The sequence below is a fragment of the Olea europaea genome, chromosome 1 (assembly GCF_002742605.1).
Source record: "Olea europaea var. sylvestris chromosome 1, O_europaea_v1, whole genome shotgun sequence".
NCBI classification, from domain to species: domain Eukaryota; kingdom Viridiplantae; phylum Streptophyta; class Magnoliopsida; order Lamiales; family Oleaceae; genus Olea; species Olea europaea.
In genome coordinates, this window is record NC_036237.1 from 23,832,929 (window position 1) to 23,846,793 (window position 13,865).

At 35.8% G+C, this 13,865-nt stretch overlaps 3 protein-coding genes across 3 annotated transcripts; 2 read left to right on the top strand and 1 right to left on the bottom strand.

Annotated features, from left to right (window-relative positions):
* The first annotated feature begins 898 nt into the window (after positions 1 to 898).
* Positions 899 to 2,877, top strand: LOC111397835 (60S ribosomal protein L35a-1-like). The gene is made up of 3 exons (XM_023024811.1): positions 899 to 1,047; positions 1,147 to 1,455; positions 2,686 to 2,877. The coding sequence occupies exons 1-2, from the start codon at positions 1,016 to 1,018 to the stop codon at positions 1,451 to 1,453; spliced, it is 339 nt and encodes a 112-aa protein (XP_022880579.1). The 5' UTR covers positions 899 to 1,015; the 3' UTR covers positions 1,454 to 1,455; positions 2,686 to 2,877.
* An 856-nt stretch (positions 2,878 to 3,733) lies between these two features.
* On the top strand, positions 3,734 to 8,290 carry LOC111397828 (probable sugar phosphate/phosphate translocator At3g11320). Its single transcript, XM_023024805.1, has 4 exons — positions 3,734 to 4,782; positions 5,475 to 5,578; positions 5,697 to 5,925; positions 7,796 to 8,290. Exons 1-4 carry the CDS (start codon positions 4,324 to 4,326, stop codon positions 7,940 to 7,942), a joined length of 939 nt encoding a protein of 312 aa, XP_022880573.1. The 5' UTR covers positions 3,734 to 4,323; the 3' UTR covers positions 7,943 to 8,290.
* Positions 8,291 to 12,253: 3,963 nt separating this feature from the next.
* Positions 12,254 to 13,666, bottom strand: LOC111394858 (glucan endo-1,3-beta-glucosidase GII-like). The gene is given in 2 exon segments (XM_023020926.1): positions 12,254 to 12,859; positions 12,862 to 13,666. Coding segments are annotated over 2 exon segments (1,158 nt in total). The 5' UTR covers positions 13,508 to 13,666; the 3' UTR covers positions 12,254 to 12,347.
* Positions 13,667 to 13,865: the final 199 nt, after the last annotated feature.

The window sequence follows — 13,865 nt, forward strand, 5'->3', positions numbered from 1 at the left end:
CAAAGAATGGAAATTCATACTTCATTTTAGGCCTAATTGAGGCTAGTACAGATGTAAATGGAAGGGATTTAGAGCGAGAATCTGCCTTGTCCCTGGCTGTTAAATCTGGAAATGTTGATTTTGTTCGGGTTTTGATTGAATCGGGTTCCACAATAGACAACAAAATTGACAGATTTTTACACGAAATCGCGGCTTCGAGACAGGTCAATTTAATGGAAACCCCTAGTCAATAAATTAAAACTGTACTCTGTTGCTACATTTGGAAGAAGACTGGGGTGGGGGGTGGAGGAAGAAGACTGGGTTTCGGGTTTATTATTTTTTAATTTAATTATTATTTAATGTGATAAATAAAAATTTATTTTTTTACCCCTTTTTAAAATATTAAAAATGTGGTCAAAATTAAATTTTTGGTCAACTAACGAAATTTTGGATGGAAATTGTCCAAAAGGGCTCCACCTGTAACATTTGAAAATGTTAGGGGTAATGGCTGCAACAAATCAAATGTTTGAGGAAAGTCTGCTAATATTACAAAGATTTGGAGCTTCTACTGCAATTTTCCCTATAATTTAAGAAAAAATATTGTGCATTAACAAGTTGTCCCAAATCAATTTGCAAATAACGCTGCTCGTAAAGCTTTGACATATCTACTCGCTAGAAATTAATTATTGTTATTGTATACATACTTACAAGCTCTCTATATGTATCACACGTCCTTCAACTGGTACAATGTAACCCATTATATGCACTAAAAGTGTATATGCAGCGTTACCCATTTTTCAAAGCTATAGCTTAATTATCGCTGTTATTTGTGTCAATTTGTCAATCTCTTTTTTCTTCTCGACAACGGGAGTTCAATAATCCGAAATCTATGAGCCTATGAGCCCGGCCCACACTACAAACCCAGATAGCCCTCTATATAAACGGCCGTTTAATTATTTGCACTAAACTAGGGTTTTAGTTTTCATCTTCTCCGGCACTAACGCTCAGTCGCTGTTCCCAAAAGCAGCAGTCGAAAATGGTGAAGGGTCGCCAAGGAGAGCGCGTCAGGTCGCCCGATCTTACCCTAACATATGCATACAAATACACGTATCTATAATCTTATCAATATTTTAGTAAAGTTATGTTTAATAATGCGTTTGATTGCAGGTTGTACGTTCGAGGCACGATCCTGGGGTACAAGAGGTCGAAGTCGAACCAGTACCCGAACACGTCTTTAATCCAGATCGAGGGAGTGAACAGCAAGGAGGAGGTAGCTTGGTACCAGGGGAAAAGAATGGCGTACATTTACAAGGCTAAGGTGAAGCAGAATGGGACTCACTATCGTTGCATTTGGGGTAAGGTGATTCGTCCCCATGGAAACTCCGGTGTTGTTCGTGCTAAGTTCAAATCCAACCTTCCCCCCAAGTCCATGGGAGCCCGAGTTCGCGTCTTCATGTACCCTAGCAACATTTGAAGGTATTGGTTTATAGTTAAATTTAATTCATTTGAAAGTGATATATAATGTTTTTTCACAGGATTCTTGGAAGTTTTTTATATTGTGGAAGTGAATTGTGACTGCTTTTTACTGTTTGTAATTTTTTTTTTGGTGAAATGTGGATTTTATTATCTGTTTGATAATGGTTTATTTGGTTTTTGATTTTTTTTTTTCCAAATTATGTGCCAAATGATTCTTGAAATTGTGATACTTTGACCTTGAATTGTTGATTTTTATTGATAAACTGACATTTAATTTGATATATTTGACGCCACCAGTTTAATAAATAACTGCAGTTATGCATGCTCTTTTGTAGCTGAGTGCTGGTGATGTTCAATGTAATGTAGAAGAAGTTATTAGTGTTCCATATATGCGTATTTTCATGCCTTTCTGTTTTACCTACAAGCTTTTCTGATTCAATATTGTGCCTGTTCTGGTCGTGGAGTAGATGAAATAAATCAAAAATGGATTTCTGTTCAAGAATGAAATCTTACTGGAACTCTCAAGGAAGTGTAGTGTCCATTTGTACATTTTGAGAGTGGAATATCTAGCCTTCATTATCATATAAACAAGGCTTGGAGGAATTAACAGGAGTAGGAAATGAAGGATCTGAGAAATTATTGAAAGTTTGTTTTCAATTTCTGTAAGAGACTGGGAAGGGAACTAAGGGCTATGGGGTGCTTTAAAGGATTCTGATTTTTTTCTCAACTGTGTATTATGATTATATCCTTGAATCGAAGTTTTTCGAGTTCCAATTCAATCCCACCTCATTTGGTCATTTTAAATTTTGATTCATCTGAAGATTTGTAATTTTCATTCAGGTTCAGAATTGATTTTACATATTAACCGTGATTAGGCTTAGTTGAATGGAACTGACCCAGCTTTCTCAAACTAACTTTGCAAGCATTCGATTGTTAATAAATCTCATTTGTTTATATGGTATTTAAAATTTCTGCATGTAGTACCGATGATCATTTACATTACCAACATTTAGAATCTTTGCTTTTGCCACTTTATGTTCAACGAAGTTTGTACCTGCATCTCTATTCAAAATAATACTCGATCCTTGTTTCACGTTTGTTCATTGTACTGTGTGTTTCATGTTGTGCTTCTTAGAAATCATGTATAATTATGTGGTGATGTCTATAATAGCTTCAATGTTGTCGAGAGGTTTCTGATGTTTCTTTTCCATTTTTCTCTCATTCTTGCAGCGTTTCAAGTGGCTGAACGGAGTTCGAGTATTGGTGGCTTTTAGAAGGATCTCTTTTGCCTTTTTTTTCTCTCCATAGTTTGGTCATGTTTATTTATCACCAAGGATTGGACATCAAACTAGATATAACTGATTCTGACAATTTGGGTCACTATTTTAATCATAATTATCAACGATTTCCAATTTTGATATATTTTATGCGTGCTCGTCAGAAAATGCTTGTCGTCATGTTTCAGGGGTAAAGGGGGTTGGTAAATATGGTTTCGTTAGCTTCAAACATAAGAGCATGTTTGGTATGCAATTTTGTATAGCACAATGGAGCAAGATTTTAGCTTACTTGAATGTGTTTTAACAAGATTTGAGTGGTTTGAGCTAATTGACCACCAAATTAACTTGTTCTTGTGGCTTGCTTCAAATTTATTTTAGTCATTGTACATCCTAATGCTTTGATGATTCAGAATTGAACACGAAATAAGGAGTTTGCCAAAATCTCTGCTAGATAATAACACCGAGTGATCGTTTTAAGAAGATTTGAATTGTACGGTTTCTCTTGTTTGTTCTAAGTTATCAAATTGTTATAAAATCATTGGTTTGCTTAGAGGACAGGTCAGGGTAACCTTATTATGTTCAAACGCTTATCTTGCAGTAGAAAAGGTCGAAACTTGGTGGATCATTGGAGCATGGCTAATGCAAGGGAATTGATAAATGTGAACAGTCGTGTAGAACATGTAATTGGTATCACATCCATCAAAAGTTGGGTTTGTACACACCCAGTGCAAATTGGTTCGTGCTATTTATACAGATTCATTTGTACAGAGTCTGTAAATATGCACACACACGGGGTGGATTCCATGTGTGGGGTTTACCCCCACGTGAGAGCTCCTATGCAAAGGGGGTCTGTGTAAGAGTTTTATTCCTCAAATGTTACACAATGATTCGTAAATTAATACAGAGCTGGTATAAGAGAGATTATTCAAAATGAAAGTTGATTTTTTTAGGAATGTGTGACTAAAAGGTAAGAAGAAATTATAGATTTATTCTATGCTTAAAAATGATTTTGAAAAAGAATATTTTCACGTTGTTCACAATTAACCATTCAATTCTTTACTTTTGTTTTATCTTCTTCCTTAATTTGCACAATTCATTGAATGAATGAATTAATTGCCCAAACGCCAATTTAATTAATTAGCATTAACTCAGCTTCCTTTCGTTTGATTTTCTCTCTCCCTCACTCAACTTCTTCTGCAAACAATTTCTTCGTCGGCCGTCCTCAAACACAGAGCTGCAACTTCGCCTCACTTCCAATTTTCACACTCACAGGTTCTCAATTGTCCAAATTCTCACAGATTTCTTCTCTCTTTCTATATCATCCAATACCTTCCTATACTTATGTATATCTATATATGTACACCCAAAAATCTCCAGTTGTATTTTTCTAAATATGCATTGTTGTTAATGGAAATTGAATCGAATCAGATCCATTGAAGCCCACAATTTCGACTTTAAATGTCCCTCGGATCCCTCTTTTTCTTCTATTCCCATGCCCCCTTTCCCAACTCTAATAGATCAATTCGCAATTCTTCATAATCCCACCTCATAAATTTGTTCATATTAAACAACGCTTTTTGGTTTTTGAAAAATGGAAAAAATGTCTGCTGCGAAATCGTCGGGCCGATTTTTGACGATTGGTTTAGTGTCGGCATGGTATTTTTCTAACATCGGGGTGCTGCTTTTGAACAAGTATTTGTTGAGCAATTATGGGTTCAAGTACCCCATTTTCCTGACCATGTGCCACATGACGGCTTGCTCGTTGCTGAGCTACATCGCAATCGCGTGGCTGAAGATGGTTCCAATGCAGACAATAAGATCTAGGGTTCAGTTCATGAAGATCTCTACTCTTTGCTTGATTTTCTGTGCGTCTGTTGTTAGCGGGAATATTTCGCTCAAGTACTTGCCCGTTAGCTTTAATCAAGCCATTGGCGCCACAACTCCTTTCTTCACCGCTGTATTTGCGTACTTGATAACTCAGAAAAGAGAGGCATGGTTGACATATGTGACTTTGATTCCGGTCGTCACTGGGGTTGTCATTGCTAGTGGGGTATGTTTGAAGTTGTTTGAATTGGGCATATCCAATTGTTTGCTTCTTAATTGATTATGTGCATTGTGGAATCAAGTTTTTTAATGTTTGTTTTTGGGATTTTCTGTTCAAACATTTTTTTTAATGAAACAGGAGTGTTTTTACTGATATGTAATGTATTTAATTGGTCCGGTTGGTGAGTTGGATATTGATTTTTTTCTTTTTTCCTTTTTATTTATTTTTATTTTTTTATTTTTTATTTTTGTTTTCAGTGTAGTAAGCTTGCATTGATTGGAATGAAAATTTCTGATATCTGCTGGTACGCTGAGGATATGTTTGATAAACGGCATTGGTCAGCTTTGTCTAGTAAATAGTACAAGATTTTAACTTACTTTTCTTTCTTAATTCCACATTTTCATCCGGTGCGATTTAGTCTTTAACATATCAAACACGTACATTGATTTCAACTAGAGGAAGTTGCTTTTTTTTGGTTTCAAATTAATATTTCAGAGACCAATGTTGTTTCATTGTAAATCTGTTTACCATTTTTATCAGGGGGAACCATGTTTTCTCTCAAGTTGATTCTTCAAGGAATCAAGTTATAAGAAATACTGTATGTGAGCACGTCTGCATTGCATGTTTGTGCTGAATTATTGGTTTTTTATGAATTTAGGAGAAATCAATTTTGTTTCTGAATTATTCCATGATGTTAGGGCGAGCCAAGCTTCCACTTATTTGGATTTATCATGTGTGTTGGAGCAACAGCTGCTAGGGCACTTAAATCAGTGCTGCAGGGGATTTTGCTTTCTTCTGAAGGGTAATGCTTGTATATTCTTATGCATTATATATTCTGGTTATATTATTGCATGAGATTCTAGCCTTTCATGTGTAAGGCGTATATGTGCATGCTGAAACTTTTGTTATTTTTCTTCAAGGGAGAAGCTGAATTCTATGAATTTGCTCTTGTACATGGCTCCTATAGCTGTTGTATTCCTACTTCCAGCAACACTCTTTATGGAGGAAAATGTAGTCGGTATCACCTTGGCACTTGCAAGAGAGGATAACAGAATTGTTTGGTTACTCCTATTTAATTCTTCTCTTGCATATTTTGTAAATTTGACCAATTTTCTGGTTACAAAGCACACCAGTGCTTTGACTCTTCAGGTATTCCTTGCTTTCTGATCCAAGTTATTATCCTTCCATGATTTGGATTTGAAGCTTGACCTCAATTTGCAAATATATTTTTCATGCTGATATTTGAATCAGAGAAATTTTGAGTTTCCGTTTCAAAAAGAAAAGGGCAAGTTTCATGGATATTTTAGCTTGTGGCACTAGAATGGACAATAATAACAAGATACGCTGTATAAGGGAATAAACAGCATAGGAGGATACAAAATGGTTGCATTTAATCTATTACATCTTTGATATTCTGCATCATATTATGATTTCTAAACTTGAATTTTTGGAGAAGATACAAACACAGCTTTGAATTTGAAGAAAATTTATAGTTTAAAGTTTGTCCTATTTTTCTGCCTAAAGATATTTTTGCAGAATAATGTATGTATCCAATTGCATTTCATAACATTTTGTTAAGAAAAGTAATGAATAAGGTGCACATGCATTCTTGTCAAGATATACTCTCCCTTTTATGGTCATTGTGTTCTGAGATATCATTGTCTATTTGACTGCTGAAATAATGTTGGTTTCGACATAATTTTAAATATACTGGAAGTAATCTCTTGCGTGAATTGATAACACGTGTGATGTATCCCTTCTCGCCTTGTGGGAACTTATATTCGTCCTTGTCAAATGATTATTAATTTGATATCGCTAAATAATGAGCAAACATTTTCATGTGGAATGCTACCACGTTTCCCTTATTTCATTCTATATCGAGGATAATTGGATGCATGGTGTTGGAACAACTACATTGTTATATTCCTGATAATTATTAATGTGAATGAGTCATTAAACAGTATAGGGGCAAAGCACAGATGGGATTTGCAGTCTTGATCCCTTACCTTCAGTTTCTCTAGGAGAGAAAGAGATGTAGAAGAGTTCTTAGTGGTGTAATCGATCCAGTTGATGGGATTGGATTAAACGTTTTTAGATCTTCGAACTTTTCTCCTGTCACTGTAGTTCATATAAAATTCTACCTTATAGGTTCAAATTCCTAGTGCCCAAATAAAATTCTTTTACCTCTTTTTATGACCCAGCATCATTTGCTTACTTGATGAAAATTATTGTTCATTCAAGATATTTATGTCATTGCTTGCCTTAATTGAAGTATATTGCTTCTGTTCAGAATGAAATTAAAGTGGGAAGCTTGAGAATTTAGTTTGCTGGATTTGAGCATCACGTTCATGCTGTATTGAAGTGAAATTTTGTTATGTCAGTGATTACGCCTTCTGCCCTTATTCTCGTCAAGTTAATATACACCAACCATCCCCTAAAATTTGCTTTATTTTGTAAAACCAACTTTTTATGCACTATGTTATGACAATGATGTGTATTTTACCCCTATTTTGAATTCAATTCAAACATGTGATTTGCTTTTAATTTTTATATTGTGTGGGAAATAAGATAAGGGATTTGACTTTTCACAGCCGATGCGAACTTTTGGGATGTCCAAAAAGGCCCATTGCAGTAGTGATGCAGAACTTGATAGAGAAGAGGGGAGGGGGAGAGAGAGAGAGATTGGAGGAGGAAAGACAAAAAAATGGGAGAATTCGGGGAAAATGATTCAGTTTCATAATCTATCAGATTGTAGTCTATGACTAAATGGAAGCCCTAGTAATTCCCTTGATGAACAAAATCATAGTCAAACAAATCTAGTCTAATTCAAACTCTGTTGACCCTATTTCTCCTAAACTACATATTTCCATGGCTGAGAGAACTCAACTCATTTAGACTGCATTGAACTCATCTTATGCTGTTTCTCCTGCCTTACTCTCTTGTTTTCACATGAACGGTATTTGGCTTATTCTTGGTCTTCTACATATGTTCTATGGTAATATGATTATGGTTCTCTCAGGTCCTTGGAAATGCAAAAGGGGCTGTGGCTGTTGTAGTCTCAATAATGATATTTAGGAATCCCGTCTCAGTTACTGGAATGCTCGGGTACAGTCTGACTGTTGTCGGTGTTATTCTCTATAGTGAAGCGAAGAAGCGTAGTAGATGAAATGACTAAACTGGACGAGCATCAACTGTGAATATCATCTGTTCTGTTTTGTAATGTGAAGAGAGGTTTGACCTTCTCAGGTAAAGTTTGGACCATTTGTTGGCAATTAACTGCATATGGAACATGTCTTCAGATTTGTCCAGTAGCCTGGGAGAGAGGCCTCAACACATTATTTGCCAGAGTTACAAATGTTAAACGAGAAATTGTCTTAATTTCGTTCATGGAAGAAAAAGAAAATCATTTTTTGAACTTTATTTTCATTCAGGAAGATTGTATAATCACGATTCAAATTACGTAGCATGTTTGCTTTTTTGCCGTGATTTATGAAAAGCCATGTAAGTTTACAAATTGGATTATGTTGTGTGTACACTTTTCGTGTACATACACTCTAACAGCCCCCTCACAAGGAGGGCATACATGCATAATTTTTATTATGCGTGGGTCTCCTTCCATGTTAAGGGGTGAAACATTATGTACATTGGATGTGTAATTAATCCGTTCAACTTTTGTTTGTGTTTAAGGATGCACTACTAAAAAAATATTACGAGAAAAAGTAATAAGATAAACAAAAAGAAGGAAAAAATAAAAATAAAAATCAGTGGATCTCTTCCCCAACTAAACCAAATCACCCTTTCCTCGCCAAGCTACCATTACCTTTATTGGACACAAAATCTTGAAATAAATTAGATCATCTATGGAAGTTTCTATATTCATTAACAAGCTATAGCTTAATCTGATCGAAACTTGTAATGTCGAAAACAATTTGCAATAGTTATTTTTTATTAAGTACATGGAAACTTGTGACTATATCCATCATGCAAGTTTACTAAGCAGGTCTTCACAAGCTTCAAACGTTGCCTTAATCAGATAAATTAGTTCATGAATTATATTTTATTAACAAAAATATATGCATGCAAAGATGATAAAATTGTGACTTGCACCTGCAAAATATCTAATAGAATTTTGACTTATAGAAATCAAAATTCACGTATGAATATATGCACAAATTGCGACTTTCTACGATGTAAAAATTAGATGGAGATGAAATGAAACAAGGTATGCAAATGCAAATCTCCTCAAGATGAATTTTTCCCTCTGCAGTGGTGCTAACAGAATCAAATGAACATTTGTATCCTAAGATACAATGCTTCTTTCAAAATCAATAGAACACAATATTAATATTGTTGGACGAATCAACACTTGACTCTACTCTTCTAGAATGAAAGATATCGAATACTAAATATCGAACATGCAACTCAAAAATAATTCGGACGTTAAATTGACATAATATAGAGAATGAAAGAATTAGAAATCAATTATATGGAATTGATTTGGAGTGGTGAAAATGGAATTCGGAGGGTCCTATTTATAGATTTTCATATATCTTTTCAAATGATAGCATCTTTTGGCACAAATTAATTTAAACAATTAGACCGCATCATTTTGATTTTTAATGGTGTATATTGCACTCTATTAAAATGTCACACCCATTTCGAAACAGTATAACTCTTTGATAGATATCATTTGCAATTGAACAGTCACAATTAATCATTGCACTTATTAAAAACTTTTCCAATTCATGTCTACAAAAATAAATTTCCCGTAATTCTAACACCGTTATGTAGGAATTGAAAGAAGCCAAACTTTATCAAATCCTTTCACAAATTTACATAAATGCTTCATGTTGAAATCAAATAGAAGATTAAAGCGGAAGCTTACCTTGATCTATAGATGTTTGTGCTTTAAACGGGTTTTGATCTTCCAATTGTTACGTAATTCCCTTGGAAACTCTTCTCTCTTGATGGGGATGCAGAGAGATGTGAATTCACGTACAATTGAAGACCATGACCTCGTGATAAATAACTGCTTAAAGCAGTTATTATCTTTGTATTATTTCAAATTGGCCTCTCATCAATTTAACATAATATTTCTGGTCTCTATACTTTATTCTAATGACATTTAATATCCCCATTAGTCCAAATTAAATTTAATGGATCACTTTATCGACTAAATTTTAAAATTAGAACCACACATTTTAATATATATACATTTGTGGCCCCATACGATGGAATTTTTCCAACACTTTATCCATTCTTTTTTTGAAAAATTGAACGGGCAGATAAGAAATTAGGTTTGTGCCGATACGTATTCACAGATGAATTAAACTACTTTGCCTGAAAATGGATGACCAAATGGTTAACATCCTCTTACATGCACGTGGGTCCCGCATGAATAAAAAAATCCAAAATAAAAAGTGGATCCCACCATTATGTGGGTCGGTCATCCCCTCTGTCAACCATTTTCGATCACTGCAGCATGATTGTTCACAGATTATGTTTTACACCTTGTGCATTCTGACAAATACTTTTATTAGTGTAAGAACTATCTCTAAATTTGCATTTAGCCCCTGTTTGTCATCCATTATTTCACATTTTATCACATATATTTTCTACGGTACTCATTTTCAATTATACATTCTTTATGAAAATAATATTACACGCAAATAAAAAAATTTTCATTCTTTTTTAATCACACATTTTCCATCAATAATTTGTCTGTCAGCACCTAGCACAAGAAGTCTTCATTACGATTATGATCAATTTGTCCCCCGCCCCCCCCCCCCCCCCCCCCCCCCAAAAGTGGACCAAATTTTCAAATCCTCTACAGCATTAGCAAAAGCTAGATTCTATGTGCATCTTATAAGTCCATTAAAGCTTCTGTTTGAATCTTATAGAACCCATGTATTGTGTCTACTCATGGAGATACTTTGTGGATAATTTCACTGTGCTGTAAGTTCAATTCCTCACGTTTCTCGTAGTCCATGATATTGATGTTTGCATACTTTGTTGCACGGACCCATCAATTAGGGTAACGTGTTAATGTCCAACACTTAACTAAGGCAGTGTGTCCGATACTGACATTCCTCAAACACGCTACTATGATCATTTATTTTTTATTTATCACAATATTATATATTTTTAGTTCAAATTTATTATTAAATAACAAATAAATGCTCATATTTAAAAAAAGTATAACACTAAATGTATACTTTTTTGAAAAATTGCATGTCAAATATACGTATCCATGTCGATGCATCATAATTTGCATACAACTTGTTTATGCACTGCAGTATTTGCAAGTGAAAAATGATTCATGTTGGACTGATCGTGTCATATTGGCTTGTTTCTCATCTTTTTGAAGCTATAAATTAAGAATTTTGTAGAGTAGTTTTAAAATTGATTGGTGAAATTTAATTATTTTCAAGTGACAAGTGAGTCATGAAGTCACTGGAGGATTTCTGGATAGATAAATGGCAAATTTAATTATTTTCAAGTGACAAGTGAGTCATGAACTCACTGGAGGATTTCTGGATAGATAAATGGCTCATAAGTTTTATCTGTTTTTGTGGCCTAGCGAAACCGGTCAATATGATGCAGTTTGGCTTATAGAACTCCTAAGCCTAGGATTTCATGTCATGCCTTTTATAATCACTACCGGAGAATTGCATTATGAAAAATATAATTTATAACCAAGTCTGAATAACCATTGCTCTCAAGAGCCCCTCTTTTGAGAAGATCACCATGATACAAGGTTTTGCTAAAGTGATTGTTCCGATTTCTGAGGGACTAATCCACTAAAAAGTAATAAAAGTGGTTGTAGATATTCTACTGATTATCCTAAATAGGCAAAAGTTTGCTAAAACCTTGGAGAAGCTTGCAGGGAATTGTAGACATGGTGTTTCTTCTCAAAAAGAAAAGAATTCTGCTATACTTATTACAAAAGAAGGCCCGACTCCAAGTTGTTCAAGAAAGAATTCTGCTATACTTCTTATTACAAAAGGACAAAATGATGCTTTTTTTTTTTTTATTGATAAATGTAAAATTTCATGTACAAGTACACCGGGCATACTCGGATAAGACAAAACAAACGTTTCATACAGTTACTCGGGGTATACAAAATGATGCATGTTGCTTTAATGGATGCTTGTAAGTTTCTCATTTGGCAACTTGGGTTAGGACTTAATATGCATTTTTTGGTTGCTCGTTTAATAATTCTTGGCATATATGGACCGCAGGTTTCTTGAAGATTTTTCAACCCAGAAAGAAGGTGCTTTTGAATCTTACTGCAGCTGTAACAAGTCTAAAAAGATTCACAAGGCAAAAATCACTATGCCATTCCCATTTATGGAATTGGAATTCAAATACAAAAAGAGTACTCGATAAATTTGGCAATGTCGTGTTAGTTTTGTCATCTCTCTCCCTCTTCTGACATATCCTCAATTACACATCTTGACTTGGTACTACTGAACCTGAATCAGATGACGTCAAAACTAACAGAGTAGAAACTAGAAAGACTAGCAAAACAATTCTCGATGCCCATACAAGGCAGTGGAAATTCTGTGTGTCTATTCTAGAAACATGCAACACATGAAGCATATGAACAAAGCTATTACCAATTCCAAGAATCCTTTGGCAAACTGGAAATCAATCCTGTACGGGCCGTACTTCAAAGTCATATTGAGATGCATAATTCCCCATTTCTGCCTTCCCCATCGACTCCTTGAAATGCTAGTACCATTTCTATTACTGCTCTTTTTTAGATCAATTTCATCAAACAATTGATAAACGTAAGCCTCAGCAACCCCTTCTTTCTTCAATGGAGTCCCCATTCCTGACCTCAGGCTCAAATGCGTCAGCAACCCCTTCAAGTACATCTTGGCATAGTTTCCGGTAGCATCAGACTCGGCTTCATTTGGCCACCCGGTTTCTGTCACGATCACTGGAATATTCTCTTGGCCCAAATCTGCCATCGTAGCTATAACAGCATCCACCATCATGTCGAATATTTTCATGTAGTGGACACCGGTGACGGTGTCATCCAAGAAATTAAACGGATGTTCTTGGAACAAAGCGTACCAAGTGCGATTTCGGAACCCATTCTATAGGTAATGTGTGGGTACAAATTGATCAAAAGTGAAGAGTTGGTTTCATTCAAGAACTGTAGCAATGGTGTGATAATCAAAGAATTGTCCGGTACTTGGAACTCCTTGGAGGATGGAGGAAACGAAGTCGTCATAACGTTGATGAAGGACAAGGTGGTGGAAACAGGGATGGAGTGAATGCCAAGATCTCGGAGGGCAAAATGGAGGTTTTTCATTGCCGTGACGAGGGTGGTGGTAGGATCGGAGGCGGCGTAAAAATTAGCCGTGGCGGCGATGACGTCAGAGCCGACGGAGATAAGTGAAATGCGGGTACCGGGGTGGAAGGGGAGGACGTGGGAGTAGAGCCAGGTAGTAGCGGCGGAGCCGCTAGCGGCGAAATAGGAGACAAGGTAATTGGGGACGGAGAGGAGGAGGGAGATGTTGGTGTTGGCAAAGGCTCGCAAGGCAGCCGGAGTGGGGTAGAGGAGGTGGACAGCCTGAATATGGAGGCGATGGAGGGTGGAGGCCACTTTTTCAGGCGGCGAGATGTTGGGAATTGATGGGTTGTAGGTGACGCCGAAGGTCGTGGCGGTGCAGGCGGTGGCGCAGAGGACGAGGGCGGTGTACAGAATAAAGGGATGCATTCTGTGGAAGTTCGTTGAAAACGAATTGGGTTTAAAGCGGGAATTTGGTGCATATATAAGTAGTTAGTGTGGGTACAGTAAAGCCATTTCGTTTTAGGAGAAGTGATAGTGTATAGTAAGGTACATGGAATGTTTGTGTACTTTTATTGTGCAGCCACGTTTTTTTGTCAGCGTTTTCAATCCGAATGAGATAAATCAAAAGAATTATTCTGGTACAAAAGGAAAAAGCCTATTGAACAAGCTCATTGTACTTTGTTAATGGTAGACTTACATATTCTGCAATCAATTTTGCCAAGTGTCAATTGACTCCTTGATGTACAATTTTCCTCACAAAAGGTAGGACCCAAAATTTTTTTTA